Source organism: Rhamphochromis sp. 'chilingali' (genome assembly GCF_963969265.1).
Source record: "Rhamphochromis sp. 'chilingali' genome assembly, chromosome: 2".
NCBI lineage: Eukaryota > Metazoa > Chordata > Actinopteri > Cichliformes > Cichlidae > Rhamphochromis > Rhamphochromis sp. 'chilingali'.
Genome location: NC_137930.1, coordinates 3,620,340 through 3,639,071, shown reverse-complemented (window position 1 = coordinate 3,639,071; position 18,732 = coordinate 3,620,340). Strand labels below are relative to the sequence as shown.

Genomic DNA, 18,732 nt, shown 5'->3' with positions numbered 1-18,732 from the left:
TTTAGTCATTAGTTGTGGGTCAAAGGCAACAGGCTATAAACTCAGCTAAACTTCAATGGAGCTCTGGGGTTTTCAACATGTGTCTTATTACTTCTGACTATTCAACATGTAATCACATAACAGTCCTTATCATGTTTTTTAATCTAGTGATGATTTTAAATGATGCAGGCCGGCATTCTAGCAAATAAATATTGTGTTTAAAATATTTTACAACAAGATCAAACAAAAAATAAACCCTTAAAAATCAGGATCCGAAACAAGTACAGAAACAGTATCATATTGCCCACTAGAAGCAACTTATTAAGTCTGTATATGTATACTTGCTATACATACTTTAATAAAAATGATTCTTGATAAGAAACTTTGCATCCTTTATGTTTTGGTTCTTATGTCAGAGTCTGTGACAAAGTCAAAAGGAAGATTAAGAAATTTTAGCATTAATAACACACAATGGAGTACACACCACCGATACATATAAATGTTTTGTGAATCGGTATACTTCCATTAGGTGTGAAAAAAGCATTTGTAGTTCCAGCGAAACTACTGACATTGACCCTTTCAAGCACCACGCTTGAAATAAATGAAAAGCCTTGTCACATTAACATCTGACCTTTGTCTTAGTGGAGAGATAACCAACAGTTACTAATGAGCTTTTGTATCTTGCTCAAGAAAACTGATAAGGAAATGTAAAATGAAGCTTCCAGTAGTTGGAGGACTTCCCCAAACTGGTTTCCAGCCTCTCAGTCTTGGTCAATTATTACCCTCTCTAACATATCACAGCCAAATAACTGCGGGGTCACAGTAGGAACCAGCAGGAGAGAAGAAAACAATGTACGACCGAAGGATGCTGACGAAGCTGAGCGAAGCACTGTGGAACTATCACAGTCTTCTCCTGATCATCCTCACGCCGCTGCTGCTGCTCCCTCTTCCTCTGGTCATCGGAACAAAGGTGCGTGCACAAATATGACGGGAACTGTATCCGCTCCATAACGGTTTAATTTAACTGACATTGCACTGATCAGTGTTTTTAAGCAGCTCCTATCATTATTTGCATATTGTGAAATATGTTGCCACTGCTAGTTTTAATTGTATAGCACATAAACTTTATGATATGATCTCAGTAGGTTGTAGCTATTGTAGAGTTTTTGTGATGATCTGAACAGTCTCTGTGCTTTATTAAGTTTACGTTCGCTCTTTATTTGCTTTCCTATCAGCCAGTCATGGATTTGTACTTATACACTTTTTTCAACTCTAAGCACTACGAGATCTTTTACACTTTTTCCCGTCACTATAAATACGGCTAACAGACCCTTGTACTTAGTGCCATCTGACCCTTGATCCTTTTCAAAAACTTTCTGCATATAAAACTTTATATACTCATAAAATGAAAACACATAAAATGAAACCTCATGGTTAGTTTTTACAATTTCAGTTAACAAATGACTTGTCTGGGATTGCAAATAAAGCTCAATATCCGATTACAGAAAGTTTGACCTACATTGAAAATAGGTCAAAGGAAAGCCTTTGCAGTGCAAAAACAAAGCTTGCCAGTGGGATTTTGTTTTTCAGGCTATAATAAGATTTTATATATTTAGTTGGATTTAGTTAGTGGTCTCGAGACCACTTTTACGTGGTCTTGGTCTCGAATCCCTCAGTCTTGTCTTGGTCTCGCTGTCTCGGTCTTGCTGTCTCAGATCGACATAGTGGTCAGGAGATTTGGAGTCAACAGTATCCATGACACACAACGTAACATTCGATAATGTGTCATGCGCAAAAGCATCAGCTCTAAGAGCCGTGCTTAGAGAGTGCTTTGTGGTGAATCAGAAGAGTCGACTCCCATTGAGCGAGAGCCGCTCCTCAATGTCCTTTCGCTGCTCAGCTCTCACACAGTGGCTCAGCTATGCTCCAATCCCTCCATATTGTGGCCAATCATGTGCGAGGATATAGGATAATATCATTATGTGAAAAACAGAGAGGGTGAGAGACGTGACAGTCAAGTGGAGCATGCGTCTGTCCTCTCAGTAAGTGAGTGAGACAGTAGACAGCGGTGAGGAGGGCTGTGCGAGTGCATCGCAAAAACACATAAATATGCCTGAGACCCGTAAACAAAGCAGCATCTGGCTGCAGTTTAAAGACTTTTTTGTCTCGGTCTCGTCTCGACTTTGTCTTGGTCTTCGTCTTGTATTGGTCTCGATACCCTCTGGTCTTGGTATTGTCTTGGTTTAGGCGGTCTTGACTACAAGTCTAATATTTAGTACAGATCAGAACAAGATTGTTTCAGGAGAACCTAGAATTCCATGAAAGTCCATGAAGCAGCAAATCAAGTGCACAGCATAAACTGACACAGAGCACATGAGAGAATAGCTGAGACAAAGCACAAGGGGGAGACGGCACTATTTTTTTTAAAATGGGGAGCATTCAGGTCGACACATCAGTGAGGAAAAGAGACATGTCTGCATGAGATCGATGCAATTATGGGTGAGGAAGTAACAATAAATATTAGACACAAACAACCACTAAAAACCAAACAAGGAAACTCCAACAGAAACGTAAACTCTGCATAAGGAAAGGACTCAAAGGAAAAGAATGTGAAGTGAAGGGAACTAATAACTTCCGATATGCAAAGTAACTGCAAGAATTCAAGACTGACAAGATCAACAGACAAGCTAATAATAATAAAAACGGGAAACATTATTGCACTATCAAGCAGAACTTGATAGTGTGACACCCAAAATGCTGGGCCCTGATTGTGAAGCCTGGTGGTGGAAATGTTCATGCAGATCCACAACTGGATGGTTCAAAAAAAGAAAAGAAAAAAGTAAAGATAATAGAAAGATAACCGCTGGAATGAAGGTTAAATTAGACAATGCTTCAGTCCAAATAACTAGCTAAAGGTGTTTGAAGGTAGCTGCTGAGTGACGAGAGAGACTCTGGCTTAGTGGACAAGCTGCTGCGTCTAATCTTTGCATTACATTTATATAAAAATGACCTTTAGCTATAATTACAGTCATCGATGTGTTTGTGTGTGTGTAATCGTGTTTTCCCTGTAGGAGGCAGAATGTGGCTTTGTGTTGCTGCTGATGGCAATATACTGGATAACAGAGGTGATTCCACTGTCCATGACCGCCATGCTCCCCGCCATCCTCTTCCCCCTGTGTGGTATCATGTCGTCCTCCAATGTGAGTCAATCAGAGTTACAGAGGACAAAATGTTCTTCGTCTTAAGGATTGTTATTCTTTATGAATGCACAGCAGCAGATGTGCTACTTGTGTCCCTGCATGTGGAAAAAGAAGCACTGACTTCAACATGAAATTTTTCTTTTTTTTCTTGACAAATAATAAAGAGCCCTGTTTTCCTAATTTCTTGCTCTGTATGATTTACAGCTCAGAACAATTGTTGGTACTGATCCAATTATTTAATATTTTCCAGTGCATCTGTGTGTTTTTTAAAGCTGTATTTTTAATTGGTTTATCTGTTACTTGTTAACTCCCTGTATAACATTTTCTTTGGCCACAAACTCAAATTTGAAAATGGGCTTAAATTTTAACTCCTCTTCCTCAATTACCCTGTAGATGCACTCTCTGTTCTAAAATCACCTTTCTCCTCTAGGTGGCAAAGGAGTATTTTAATAACTTCCACTTCCTGCTTGTGGGTGTTATCTGCCTCGCCACGTCCATCGAGAAGTGGGGCCTCCACCGCAGAGTCGCCCTGAGGCTCGTCACCTTGGTGGGGGTCAACCCTGCTTGGTGAGCATCTTCGTTCTCTGCTGTTGGATTCAAATTTTGTATTTCTTCGAGATTTAAGTGTGAAGGCTCCATTGTTGCTTTTTGAACACACCACTGTCTCCTTCAGGTTGTTGCTTGGCTTCATGTCCGGCTGTGCCTTCCTCTCAATGTGGGTCCAAAACACATCAGCTGTTACCATGGTGATGCCCATCGTAGATGCTGTTCTCAAACAGATTCTAAAGGCGAATGAAGAGGGATACTCTGGTGAAGACAACCCTACCCTGGAGCTGGACGGTACCTGCACAAACAGTATACTTTACTTTATAAAAGCACAAAATATAATTAAAAGTGTGAGATAGCTGTGTGTCTTTGAGCTTACAGTAGGATGGAACTTGTGGCCCTGACCATAATCTGTCATTTTTTCAGAAATCAACAACTGTACTGCAAAAAATAAAGAAGCTCTGAGGTATGTAAAGCATGGGGATTCACTGCTGCCCTCTGGGTTCAGGGTGTTCTAAGTTTTTGTTTCTGATGTGCTTGAAGAGCAGTTGAATCCCTTATTCCTCTCTCAGTGACAGCACAGAGCCAGATGTCCCCACAGAAACCTTCACTTCTGTTCAAATACCAGCAGAGTCGCAGCCTGCAGCAGACGAGGTGCAAAAAAGCACCAAATAAACACAGAATAAAATTATTCTTTGATATTTTTCCAGTTCTGCATGTTCTGCTACTTCCGCTAAATCTGCTTCTCTCTGCATTTTGTCTTACAGGCTGCAGAAAACGTACCCACGGCCTCCCACAGGGACACAGGATGTCAACAGGGTCGGATGCTATGCAAAGCCATGTGCATCGGCATTGCCTACTCCTCCAACATCGGCGGCATCACCACGCTGCCCGGAACCTCTCCTAACCTCATATTCGCTGAGCACCTCAACCGGTGAGTGTCTTGTAAGTAGAATCTATCAATTCTCATTGGCTGCACTTTGAGAGTCACCATGGCAAGTCAGGACATCAAAGACATTACATTCATGCAAATGAATTGCAAGCTGTGTGGTCAAATGTTTGCTTATGCTGGAGGTATATCCCCTCTCTGTTGTAATGAAGTTTTACTCAGGATCATTATTCCAAAAAAGTAATGTTTTACTCTTATTACACAGAACACAGCTAAAATTAATCCAGTATGTTACTTAATTACTCCACAGAGAAAGTAACTTGTTTTCTCTACTCATTACTTTCAAGTTTCTCTGTAAAATTACTCTGAACATATTGTCTCATAATTACCATTTAACATCAGAAACCTCCAATTACAGCCCTACACACCAACACAAACCCTACCTAATGAAAACACACATACGATCTTTCTTTTAGTCTTCAGGAACATAAAGTCGATAAAAACCAGCACAAAGAGACTTTAGAGTGATTTTACTTTAGAAACATGAACAGGCACAAATGAAGGCTTGCCGTTCATGTTTGGTTAATTCAGTCTGCTGCACAGCTAGAATGAACTAAATGATTGAAAGACTGCTGTAAAAAAAAAAAAAACAATGTTCTCCAAACACTGTCTTTACATTCAGCGTTTACCCAGACTGCAACAGCATCAACTTTGCAAACTGGCTCCTGTTGTGCCTGCCCATCAGTGTTATCATGCTGCTGATGACATGGTTGTGGCTGTATTGGATCTTCATTGGCTCAGAGTGAGTGTCAGCATACCATCTGCAGAGCCAATCACCTGCTATCAGTGCTATTCTATTCTGACTACTCTTTGTGCACACTCCATTATTTTTTCTCTTTTATCAGTTTCATCATCCTATTCTGATTTCTTTGCATTGATTAATTAGTGAAAGTATCATCACATCACATTTATGTCTTTATTGTTGTGAATATTTATTAGAGTTTTGACGATGATGAACCATTTGTTTTCATATTTATGCTTTTGTGCTTTGTTAATAATGCCATCAACAGAGACTACATAAAACAGTGTCATTCAACACGGCTGGTTTGCTCTCGAACTTTAAGTTCTTTAAAAAGGAACTAAAGAACATAAATGCTGTTTGACAGTTTTGTGGGCCTATTTAAAGCAACTTAAATGTGCAAGTTTTTTATTCTGAAGGTTTACTGTTGGCCAGTCCACCGCACACCTACAGGTAGCCATTGAAGCGGCTGGAAGATCAGCTAAGCTGTTAACTGAACTTTTAAAATACAGTGCATATACTGTAGTACCCTTTAAACAGAGCCAAAAACCACCCCCATAAAAACACTCGAAACCATCAATCCATGCATCCATCCATGCATCCACCCATCTTCTTCCAGTAATCCGGGGCGGGGTTGTGGGGGCAGCAACCTAAGCAGAGAAGCCCAGAATTCCCTCTGCCTGGCCACCAGCCCATCCATCACTCGTATCAGCAATCTCGTCCTTTCGGTCACAATCAACAGCTCGTGACCATAGGTGAGGGTAGAGACGTCGATCGACTGGTAAAATGAGAGCTTCGCTTTTAAACTCAGCTCTCTTCACCACGACAGACCGGTACAGCGTCCACATCACTGCAACCGCAGCACCAATCCATCTGTCGATCTTCCGCTTCCTTCTCTTGTCTCTTGTAAACGAGATCCAGAGATGTTTTCAGTCGAAGTCAGTAGCGTTCAATCCGCAATATACACAGTGCAGGTAGGCCACCGCTTTCCCCTCCTGAGTCACCTGACGGTGTGCTAGAATCTCTTTTTAGTCTTTTTCCATGGCCTCTCCAAACTCCTACCACACCTGACTTTTTGCTTCAGCCCCTGCCCAAGCCATGTTCCGCTTGGTCTGTCGGTACATATCAACTGCCTCCAAAGTCCCACAAGCTAAACAAGCCAGATTGGCCTCCTTCTTCAGCTTTGTGGATCCCTTCACCTCTGGTGCCCAACATTTGGTTTGGCAATGGAGGTGCTGAACATGGTCCAGTCAGCCTCAATGTCACCATTCTCCCTCGGAATGCCCTTGAAGCTCTGCCGGAGGTATGCGTAGACGATCTCACAAACCTATGGCCTCTGCCAGGTGTTCCCAGCACAAATTCACTATACGTTTGGGTGCGCCAGGTCTGTCCAGCGTCCTCCCCCGCCACCTGATCCAACTCACCACCCGGTGGTGATCAGTTGACAGCTCAGCCCCTCTCTTTACCCAAGTGTCCAGAACAAATGGCCGCAGGTCTGGTGATACGATTGTAAAATCGATCACTGACTTGCAGACTAGGGTGTCCATGCATGTATGGACACTCTTATGTTCAAACAGGTCTCATTAACGTTGCCCACATGAGCGTTGAAGTCTCCCAGTAGGACAACGGAGTTCCCAGGTGGAGCACCTTCAAGCACCCCACCCAGGGACTCCAAGAAGGCTGGGTAGTCTGAACCGTCAGTCGGCACATAAGAGCAGACAACAGTCAGGACCTGTTCACTCACCCGAAGGCGCAGGGAAGAAACCCGCTCGTCTGCTGGGAGAAACCCCAAAGTACAGGCAGCAAGCCGAGGGGATCCTAGGATACCCACCGCAGCATGCACACCATGGGAGACCCTACCAGGGGAAAAGGTATCGATTTGCAGAGGGGACACTCCAAACTATCCTCCAAAAGTCTGCAATATTTTCCCAAAATGTGTTATTTGCATGTGGACTGTGGACTGGCAGACCGGGATGGTGGTCCCCATCTTTAAGAAGGGGGACCGGAGGGTGTGTTCCAACTACAGGGGGATCACACTCCTCAGCCTCCCTGGGAAAGTCTATGCCAGGGTGCTGGAAAGGAGAGTTCGTCCGTTAGTCGAACCTCGGATACAGGAGGAACAATGTGGTTTTCGTCCTGGTCGCGGAACACTGGACCAGCTCTTTTTCCTCTCCAGGATACTTGAGGGTGCATGGGAGTTTGCCCAACCAGTCTACATGTGTTTTGTGGACTTGGAGAAGGCATTCGACCGTGTCCCTCGGGGTGTCCTGTGGGAGGTGTTGCGGGAATATGGGGTGTCTGGCCCATTGCTACGGGCCATTCGATCCCTATACAACCGACAGGATTTCTAGGCGCAGCCAGGTGGCGGAGGGCCACCTGGCTGCGCCTCAGAATCTCATCTCTGATTTTTGCAGATGATGTGGTTCTGTTGGCTTCATCGGGTGAGGGCCTCCAGCTCGCACTGGAATGGTTCGCAGCCGAGTGTGAAGCAGCGGGAATGAGGATCAGCACCTCCAAATCTGAGGCCATGGTTCTCAGCCGGAAAAGGGTGGAGTGCCCACTCCGGGTCGGGGATGAGTTCCTGCCCCAAGTGGAGGAGTTCAAGTATCTCGGGGTCTTGTTCGCGAGTGATGGGAGAAGGGAGCCGGAGATTGACAGACGGATTGGGGCTGCAGCTGCAGTAATGCGGACGCTGCACCGGTCCGTCGTGGTGAAGAGGGAGCTGAGTGTAAAAGTGAAGCTCTCAATTTACCGGTCGATCTACGTCCCTACCCTCACCTATGGCCACGAGCTGTGGGTAGTGACCGAAAGAACGAGATCGCGGATACAAGCGGCAGAAATGAGCTTCCTCCGAAGGGTGGCTGGCCTCTCCCTTAGAGATAGGGTGAGAAGTTCGGCCATCCGGGAGGGGCTCAGAGTAGAGCAGCTGCTGCTCCACATCGAAAGGAGCCAGCTGAGGTGGTTCGGGCATCTGACAAGGATGCCCCCTGGGCGCCTCCTGGGTGAGGTGTTCCAGGCATGTCCCACCGGGAGGAGGCCCCGGGGCAGACCCAGGACACGCTGGAGAGATTATATCTCTCGGCTGGCCTGGGAACGCCTTGGTATTCCCCCGGATAAGCTGGAGGAGGTGGCTGGGGAGAGGGAGGTCTGGGCCTCTTTGCTTAGGCTGCTGCCCCCGCGACCCGGCCCCGGATAAAGCGGATGAAGATGGATGGATGGATGGTGTTATTTGCATTTGCAGACATTGATATTTAAGAAATAAGGCAGTAGTCGGACTTCAGGAAATAACAGAGCAGATGACAGCAGGAAGAACAGAAAAAGGAAGAGCAGGGATGGAGGTGAATTTTAAAGCACTCTGCAGTTCTGTAGCAACTGTGGGTGTGGGGGGGGGGGGGGGGGGGGAAGTATCTTTAATAGTTCACTATATTAGATGTGGTCAAAGGTTGAACCATCAGCTGATGTTTGCTGCCAGTGAGATGAGATTGTAATATAATGTAAACATCAGAGGGTCCCAATGTGCAGGTCGTCCTTCTTCAGTAAACATTTGGAGATGGTGGGGAGGAACCTCCAATAAAACCAGGCCCGGCGAGGGGGCTTTTATTGTGACTGGTTAGGAGGGAGTAAGAGAGGAGAAGACAAAAATGGAGAATATGGACAGACAAACTCAAATACAAACTGCAGTACTCAGTGCATTGTGGGATGTTCCCCAGCAGCCTGAGCATAGAGCAACGTCATTTTAGGGTCACCTCTTTCCCAGTATCCGCTTACCTTTGCCAACAAATCATTGCTTGTAAATATATAGATCTGACAGAGCTGATTTTTCCACTACTCAACCAGCCTACTCCACCCAGGTTGATCAACAGCCGCGACGGCCCCATCGTCATGTGCTCACAGGGGGCGTTGCTTGACCTCTAAACCCATCTCAGCTTGCTACTCATCAAAGGTCTCCAACGTCAGGCTCCCATTGCAACCCCATGCCGTTTGCCCCTAACTTCTTTATCACTGCATTTCCATGCTTCGGCTGAAGTACAGTGACTACTTACTGGCCTGCACACTATGTTGCTGCTTGCCTTCTTCGGGTTTCTACGCTGTTCAGAATTGACCTCCTTATCGACAAAATTCCATCCGGATCTTTATCCCTGCTTAAGCAACCGCCGCCCAGTCTCCAAAAACTGCTTCATCTTCTTCTTCAGACAAAGCAAAACCAACCAATTGCGCAGCCGCTTTTTGATATTTTACTTTAAAATAAACTCACCTTTAAGCCCCTTTGAATTGCTGACCCATTACCTCTACCTCAGAAAATCCCAGCATAACTTACATTCAGACCTTCAGCTCATCATCGAATCCAGCCACATCCCAACCAGATCATAGTTTCTTTCACATTTTTGGCAAGTTTTATGGTGTCCAGGATTTCTCCTAATCTCTTCTTTGGCCATTCCTTCCACATTGGTACAGCAACTTATGCCTCCCGCAAAGGAATTACGGACCACTTAATCAAGCTCACGGTCCGATGGTCATCACAAGACTACCAGTTATACATTCGCAACAATCTCCAAGACCTTCACAATGTCCAATCTTCGCTTCTGCTAGGGGATGCCTTCTTTGGGGATCTGCCCCACCCAGGAGCTGCTGGCAGTCCCCTCCGAGGCCTTCCCCAAATCGCAGCATCAGTCCACGGTCTCTCATCCATCATCATTCATCGTAACTGAAGATGTGGTCCCAGCTAGTGAAAGTAAAATTCAGACCCACTAAGTATTTGAATAACTTGGTTATAATTTATATATTTTCATCCATCCATCTGCTTCCGCTTATCCTTTTCAGGGTCGCGGGGGGTGCTGGAGCCTATCCCAACTGTCATAGGGCGAGAGGCGGGGCACACCCTGGACAGGTCGCCAGTCTGTCGCAGGGCTAACACACAGAGACAGACAACCATTCGCACTCACATTCACTCCCGCATTCATACCTATGGACAGTTTTTGCCTATCCCCACAAACTGCCCACGCAAACGCCCACACAGAAAGACCCCGGCCTGATGGTGGAATTAAACTCAGGACCTTCTTGCTGTGCGGCAATAGCGCTAACCACGCGCCACTGTGCTGACTATATAGTTTCACAACTATGTAAATATATAATTATTTTTTCATTGTCTATCTGTGCTTTTAACCAAACACAGTCAGTCATTAAATTCAGTGTGGGCACTTCCTCTCTCTCTCTCTCTCTCTCTCTCTCTCTCTCTCTCTCTCTCTTACGCAGCTTCAAGTTCCTGTGGCAGTGTCGGGGAGAGCAGTCTGAGAGAGAGAGGGCGGTGAAAAAGGTGCTGGAAGACGAGTACAAGAAGCTGGGAGCCATTCGGTGATCTCTCATTCGTTCATTTACACACTTGTTTATTCTTCAAAGTAATCAGCTTGATCATTTATTCATTCATGCGTGATCATTACTGCTGTCAGGCATTAATATGTCCATTTATCTATTCATCCATTCACTGACCTCAAATATTAGAAACAGGCAAATGAATGGTCATTCATTTTTGTATTCGGTGTTTTGAATAAAAAACAAACAAACATAAAAATTGAACTATATATGTATCGTCTAAAACACCTATATTAATACACATGGTAAAAATAATCAGAATATAAATGTTTACCCCATTTTTTAACCCCTTATTTGGAATTTTATTGGGACAACCTGCCTAATCCAGAATGACTAAGGGTCTCCAGAAGGTTGCCTGAAGCGTTCTTCTGTAGAAAAACCTTCACAGTTTTTGTTTGCTTTGTTGTGCAGACAGGTCATGATTTCTACAAAGAGACATTGCTTCTGCATTTTTCAGTCTTTTTCTTTTCGTTTTTGGGATTCATTCAGAATAAATGTATTTATTTATTTACTTGTTTTTTGGGTGCACTTTGAACATAACAAGGCAAGGGCCACCTGGTTTTATATTCATGAGAGGGAGACATTTATCTCACAAACTGACCAACTCAGGCCAAATGAGATGGATAAAGACATCTATAGCCTGGAGGTTTGGTGAGCTCTCTCTCTGTCAGCACATATATAACTTACAATATAACTCTTTTAAAGAGCTATATTTTCATTCAGGAATTTATTTAATAATACAGAGGGTTTTAAATTACCTTAGATTGCCATCATTCATTTACTTGTTGATCAGTTATTGACAGAAAGACATTCCTATGATAATTTATGCATTCACACATTCATTCGTTCCCTCTCTCCAGTTCTCAGGAGATCTTCACCGGGGTGGTTTTTGTGGTCATGGTTTTGTTGTGGTTGACCAGATCTCCAGGTTTTATACCCGGCTGGGCTTCCCTCTTCCCTCAGTGAGTCACAACCTTCTTTTATTTTCTTGGAAATTATTCAAACTTATTCCCAAGTACAAGGTGTGATCTTAAAGCCCCCGATTTTTTTCCCCATTAAAGCAACAACAACAACAAACCCATAGTTTAATTTTGTCCAGTGTCCTTCTACAGCGCTCCTGCTATAGATCGTTCTGTAGAGGTCACAATCTTACTATTTGTTCTGGATCTCTGCCACTGTGTCAACTCAAACTTGATCTTGAAATGGAGATATGGAAACTATAATGCCTGCAGGCAATAATATGCACCCTGAAAGTTTCCGCTGAATGTTCTCTTCAGGTGTTTCTGGAGAGTCGAGCTCCCCTCCAGGAGTCTGATGCTTGAAAATTAGTGCACAACCCCATGAATATCAAGAAAAAAAATCGTGGTTCACATGCACATTCGTGTATCTGAATGTGCTGCAGGCTCTCTCCTAAAACTGCTGTCTGTTCAACAGCCAGAACAGATTTCTCGGGAAGAAATAAACAGTAGTGCTGAAGCATCCAGAGAGGCATGTGGAGACAACCTTGAAGCAAATACTCTTAAATGTAGTATCATTTTGAAAAATTCCACCTCTTCCAAGAGCAACATGAGAAGTCGTACACTGTTAAAAATATGTATTGTTTCCTCTTTGTAATGCAAAGAACCAGAGTTACCAGCTGTTTCACGAAAGAACTTTTCTAATACAGAGAAGTTCATCTGGGAGTCACTTTCAGTAGAAACCAACAGACTTATTGTTGGTTTTGACCTTTCCAGGCAGTTTCTTGATAGAATGACAAATATCAGACCAGATTCTTTGGGAAACACATATATTTATGATTTTTCACAGCAGCAATGAACCATGACCCAGCTGATCACTTTTTCTGTTTTTCAGTAAATCCAACTACATCACAGATGCCACTGTGGCTCTGGTGCTGGGCGTCCTCCTCTTCATCGTACCTGCTCACGGACCCTCCAGAAAATATGGTAAATGTATGGAACGTGGCTTGTTGTTTACTCAGACGTTGAAGGCTAACACAAGTACTCAAAGAGCCCCAGAGCAGGAAATTAGCATAATTGGTTGAGTTTAAGTAGTGTAGATTTACTACTGTAGATAACTTTTGTTTTTCTTAATTCTTCTTAATACAGTTTTCCTACAATACATTATTCTCACTTCTTTGGTTATTGTGTCCTATGTATATCAAGCTTTTACATAAAAAAATAAACTTTAAGCTGCACAGAAATGTGTGAATACCTAAAATCAGTAAAGTATTAACACTCATTTAAATCTCAGAGGTTCTGAACATCTTGTCTGTTTTTCAGCATCTGTGCCATCAGTCCCAGTAAATGTTTTTCTCTCTCCATTCAGAGTCAATGATTTCCTGGAAAGAGTTTCAGGCCTCCATGCCGTGGCAAGTTGCCCTGATGGTCAGTGGAGGCTTTGCCCTCGCTAAAGGTGCAGAGGTATGCTGACATACAAATTACACTTCATTCAGAACAGTTTCCTCATACCGAACAAGAAGAAATTTGATGCAAACATTGTAAAGTTTTCACAGCTAACACAGAAAAACCTCAGGTCCAGATAAAAAACAGCTCTCTGGTGCAGATCATTGGGGATTACAACAACTTTAACCGGACTACTCCCCTGATTGTGTCAACATTGTTTTCAGTCAGTGCTCACGATCAGAAAGATTATAGTAAAACTTACTGAAAAGCATGAAATAAAAAAAGGATCAAGATTGTTTAGCTTAAAGTTAAACCATAAGTACACTCAAATAACATAGTTTTGAGTGCACTTCAATTATATCTCTGTCTATCTCTGTCTCTAGAGATAAACAGCGACAGATATAGAGATAGATAAAGATATAGGCCAACCGACTGTGGTTGTAAAAAGACTTCAGGACCTACAGAGGTCAGTGCAAACACCTTCTCTTTGAATTGCCCTCTGTACGCACTTTGCTGCTCAGTTTATGGGCTCAGTCACTCATTTAGACTCAAGCTGAACAAAAAAGTCTTTTTTGTGAATTTTGCCATGGTATGGCTAACTGTGCATTGTCCACTGACAATTTCTCTACAATTGAAATCATTAATTAACGAACAAATGGCTTCACAGTCAGACCAGCCTGTCCTCATTGCATCTGGTCATATGTCCACAAATGTCATGTCAAATCTTCAAAATGGGCCTTCAGAAACCAGTGGTTGATATAATGGCACCTAAAGCTGGTATAAAATCTGCTGTACACTTAACATGTGTGTTTGTTTGTGTGTGCAGGAGTCAGGTCTGTCTTTATGGCTGGCCAGGCTGATGACACCTCTGGGCGACCTCCCGGTCTTAGCCACAGTCACAGTGGCCTGCCTCCTTACCACCACACTGACAGAGGTGGCCAGCAACGCTGCCACCATCACCATCTTCCTCCCCATTCTCTCTCCTCTGGTTAGTTCAGTGTGTTATACTTTACAGATCCGCCAAAATGCTAAGAATTACTGTTCAATTTTGAGCTCAGTATTTTATTCTTGGACTTTACTAGAGTACTTAAAATAATCATTATTTATCTTACACTGGGCTGTGGAGGAATCCCTCCGTTCATGGTCTGCTTGAAACAAACCGTTTAAATCCACTCCCTTTAACCCTACTTTCTTCTGATTAGCTTCTCCCGACAAATACAACACGCAAGGGATGAGCAGCAATTTTATACTCATGTTGAATTAATGAGCTCTTTAGAAATCAGCTGTGCACCACGGGTGCTGGTCTGGGCCTTTCCTGCGCGTTGTTCCCCGTTTCACCGTCAAATCCAGCACTAGAGCCAAATTAGTGAAAAATAACTCTGAAAAAATAAGTAAAACTGTGGTTTCAGCTTCCAGATGATTCATTTTCTTCAGAATCTGCTTTTTCATTTGTTGAGCCTAAATGCTATTTGATGCCTGTAAATTCTTTAACTTCCATAACATCAACTTAGCATGAGGTCGGCCTCCAGTTCAAGCATTAATTTAAGTGCTCGAGTGCTAAGACTATGCAGAGACACGTCTTCAAGATTCCTCTCATGTCTCCTCAGTCCTGACCTCATCAGTGTTTTCAGTCTGATAAATTCAGCTTTTTTGAGGGAAACTGCTGTGACATCTGAGTTGTTCTGCTGTTTCAGTGTTTTGCTTTAGCTGCAGTTTGTACTGTTTATGAGCTTTAAGATTTTGTTTCAACATAAAACAGAGCATATGGAACTTACAACAAAAGAGACGACCACATCAAGGCTAACAACTCTTTTTACAGTTCTGTCTCAAGTCCTTCGGACCCCCCATAAGTAGGGAGGGGTTTCTCCAGGAAGTGTGCAGAACTTACTCATTTAGCTTTTCTAAGGGACATTTAGTTCTCTGATCTCTGGGTTGGCTGAGAGATTCAACCCTCATCATTGACCTCCAAAAGAAGATGGTGCCTCTGTCTGCTGGCCTTGAGCACGTTCCTCTGGTCAATTCAAACCACTCATTTGTATACTTGTGTTTTTTTGGTGGAGCACAATTCTTGAAATAAGAGTAGTCTGGATGTTCACAGGTGGTCCATCACAGAGTTTCACACCCGGGCAGTAAATCAAAGACATTACATTTGTGCAAAGTAATTGCATGTTGGCGCATGTTGGAGATATTTCCCCTCTTTGTTGTGATCAGTGTTGGGGTCATTACTAAAAAAAATGCACATATTAGAACACTTTTCGTAAAAGTAATGTAGTACATTAATTAATTACTAACAGGAGGAAGTAATTCATTACACGTTACTTTCTCGTTACTCCGTAAAAATGACCTGAAACACATCGTTTTTCATTAATTTCTTTTTTTTTTAAATGCATTGTTCCTCTTGTGTTTTACTTTTCGCAATTACCATTTAACCATATAAACCTATATGCTACAGACACACGTAATATTTCCCTGAATTGCCACAATGACTCTGGTTTAAAAAAATACAAAAAGAACAGGTCCAAACGGAGGCAGTTTGTGAACATAGCATCCTGACCAAGTTAGAGGGGGGGATGTCAAGTTGGCAATGTCTATCTTTTCAACCAGTATCACTGCAAAGCATGCAATAGACACACCCGTCGACCATGTCCATCCCAAGCTTTGCATCTTCAAAGCGTGAAATGGACATGCATGCAAAAGGTACAGTAAGCTGCAGTACCAGCAGAGGGCGATATTTCAAATCAAATCAAATCAAATCACTTTTATTGTCACATCACATGTGCAGGTACATTGGTACAGCACATGTGAGTGAAATTCTTGTGTGCGAGCTTCACAAGCAACAGAGTTGTGCAAAATACAATAATGTAAACAAGCAAAATACAAGAATGGCTACATCTGAAACTAATAAATATATGTACAATATATAATAGTATATGCATTTCTGGATGTGTATACTAAATATTTTCCTACGTGTGTGTGTGTGTGTGTGTGTGTGTGTGTGTGTGTGTGTGTGTGTGTGTGTGTGTGTGTGTGTGTGTGTGTGTGTGTACACATATTTTACAAATTAAATAGAGTAAACAATAAATAAAATATATAAAATAAAATATACAGAGTGAGACATGTGCAAAACAGTGGCATTACTGTACAGTATGGAGTGCATAATGTTAAAGTTCCAGTAGTGAAGCTGAGGTGTCTATGACGTGTTCAGCAGTCTGATGGCCTGATGGAAAAAGCTGTCTCTCAGTCTGCTGGTACGGGACCGGATGCTGCAGAACCTCCTTCCTGATGGAAGTAGTCTGAACAGTTTATGGCTGGGGTGACTGGAGTCCTTGATGATCCTCCCCGCTTTCCTCAGGCACCGCTTCCTGTAGATGTCTTGGAGGGAGGGAAGCTCACCTCCAATTATCCGTTCAGAGCACCGCACTACTCGCTGGAGAGCTTTGCAGTTGTAGGCGGTGCTGTTGCCATACCAGGTGGTGATGCATCCAGTGAGGATGCTCTCAATGGCACAGTGATAGAAGGTCCTGAGGATGCGGGGGCTCATGCCGAATCTTTTCAGTCTCCTGAGAAAGAAGAGGCGCTGCTGCGCCTTCTTCACTGTTTTGTTTGTGTGTACTGACCACGTAAGATCCTCAGCCAGATGTACACCAAGGAACCGGAAGCTGCTCACTCTCTCCACAGCAGCGCCGTTGATGGTGATGGGGGTGTGTACTTCTCTGCACCTCCGGAAGTCCACTATCAACTCCTTTGTCTTTGCGACGTTGAGGGTGAGATGGTTGTCTTGACACCAGTGGGTCAGGGCGCTGACCTCCTCCCTGTAAGCTGTCTCATCACCGTTGGTGATAAGACCCACCACTGTAGTGTCGTCCGCAAACTTCACAATGATGTTGGAGCTGTTAGTGGCTGTGCAGTCGTAGGTGTAGAGTGAGTACAGGAGAGGGCTCAGTACACACCCCTGTGGAGCACCAGTGTTCAGTGTGATGGGGGATGAGGTGATGCTGCCCAGTCTGACCACTTGGCGTCTGTCAGACAGGAAGCTAAGGATCCAGCTGCAGAGGGAGCTGCTCAGTCCTAGATCCTGCAGTTTCCTGTCCAGCTTCGAGGGAACGATGGTATTGAATGCTGAGCTGTAATCTACAAACAGCATTCTCACATACGTGTCTCTCTTCTCCAGGTGTGACAGGGCAGTGTGTAGTGTCAGGGCTATGGCATCATCAGTGGACCTGTTGTGGCGGTATGCAAACTGTAGAGGGTCCAGTGAGTCGGGTAGTGCAGAGCAGATGAAGTCCCTGACCAGCTTCTCGAAGCATTTGCTTACGATGGGGGTCAGGGCTACAGGTCGCCAGTCGTTCAATGAGGAGATGGTGGAGGATTTGGGTACAGGGACGATGGTGGCCATTTTGAAGCAGGCTGGGACTACAGACAGAGAGAGGGAAAGGTTGAAGATGTGCGTGAACACTCCAGCTAGCTGAGCCACGCATGACTTGAGGACGCGGCCGGGAATCCCGTCCGGACCAGTAGCTTTGCGTGCGTTCACCTTCCTGAAGCACCTTCACTTCAGGCCAACACGAACATAATCACAGGAACGCGTTTAAACAGACGTTACTAACACATTTACATGTAAATACATATTGCCCTCCTTAATCCTTTGAATGAATGTTAATAAAAGTTTTTATAATAAAAACTAATTATTGTTATTTAATCTCACAAATGTGGGAAATATTTATGAGAGATTGTTCTCGCTTCAGGCCGAGGCCATACACGTCAACCCTTTGTACATCCTGATCCCCGCCACCCTGTGCACATCCTTCTCCTTCCTCCTGCCAGTGTCCAACCCACCAGGTGCTGTGGTGTATGGCTATGGACACTTTACCACCCTAGATATGGTGAGTTCTGTCACAAGAAAATAGAGGTTGCAACTAGAAATAACTCTTTCACTAAATGTATGCTGGCCATAATTCACAAGAAAAATCTGATCCTGTCTGCTGCAGGTTAAGGCGGGACTTGGCGTCAACACGATTGGAGTCCTCGCCGTCCTGCTGGCCATGGCAACTTGGGGAATTCCTTTGTTCTCGCTGGATACGTACCCCGACTGGGCACCGACCTTCAACTCCACGACGCCTTGATGAGCGGACTCCGGGCGTAGTTTTCAGTGGTCAGACTCTGAATCCTGAAAGAGACTCAAAAAAGGCTCCCGAGTTCGACGCTTAAGAAATAGATTAATGTGCTTTAACTAACCCAAAGCTGAATGGGTGTATTCATGTTTCTGTAGTGGTGTTACTGCTTCCTCTCCACCAACAGGTAAACATTTAGAAGCCCCTGTTTCGGTGCTGCAGTCGCGGTAAACCTGGTTGCCAACAAAAAACATTTAAAGAAGTCATGTTGTCAGCAAATCTAATGTGCAGACCCAGGCTAATAATCAGTTTATCTTACTACATCTTCTTTTTCTCTATCATAACACTCCACTGTTTTTCAAAAGTCAGGATGAGATATCCTCCTAAAAATCCCCCCAAATACTCCCAAACTGCAGTTTAGCAGAGAAGAGAATGA

The 18,732-nt window shown here is 43.8% G+C and overlaps 1 protein-coding gene across 1 annotated transcript; it reads left to right on the top strand.

Moving 5' to 3' along the window:
* Window positions 1–829: 829 nt before the first annotated feature.
* Window positions 830–18,480, top strand: LOC308391617 (solute carrier family 13 member 1-like; the record flags this gene model as incomplete). Its single annotated transcript, XM_080874271.1, has 15 exons — window positions 830–949; window positions 3,051–3,179; window positions 3,610–3,746; window positions 3,853–4,019; window positions 4,152–4,191; window positions 4,298–4,379; window positions 4,493–4,659; window positions 5,297–5,416; window positions 10,667–10,765; window positions 11,644–11,745; window positions 12,635–12,726; window positions 13,109–13,203; window positions 14,012–14,173; window positions 17,931–18,068; window positions 18,174–18,480. 15 exons carry the CDS (start codon window positions 830–832, stop codon window positions 18,306–18,308), a joined length of 1,785 nt encoding a protein of 594 aa, XP_080730397.1. The 3' UTR covers window positions 18,309–18,480.
* Window positions 18,481–18,732: the final 252 nt, after the last annotated feature.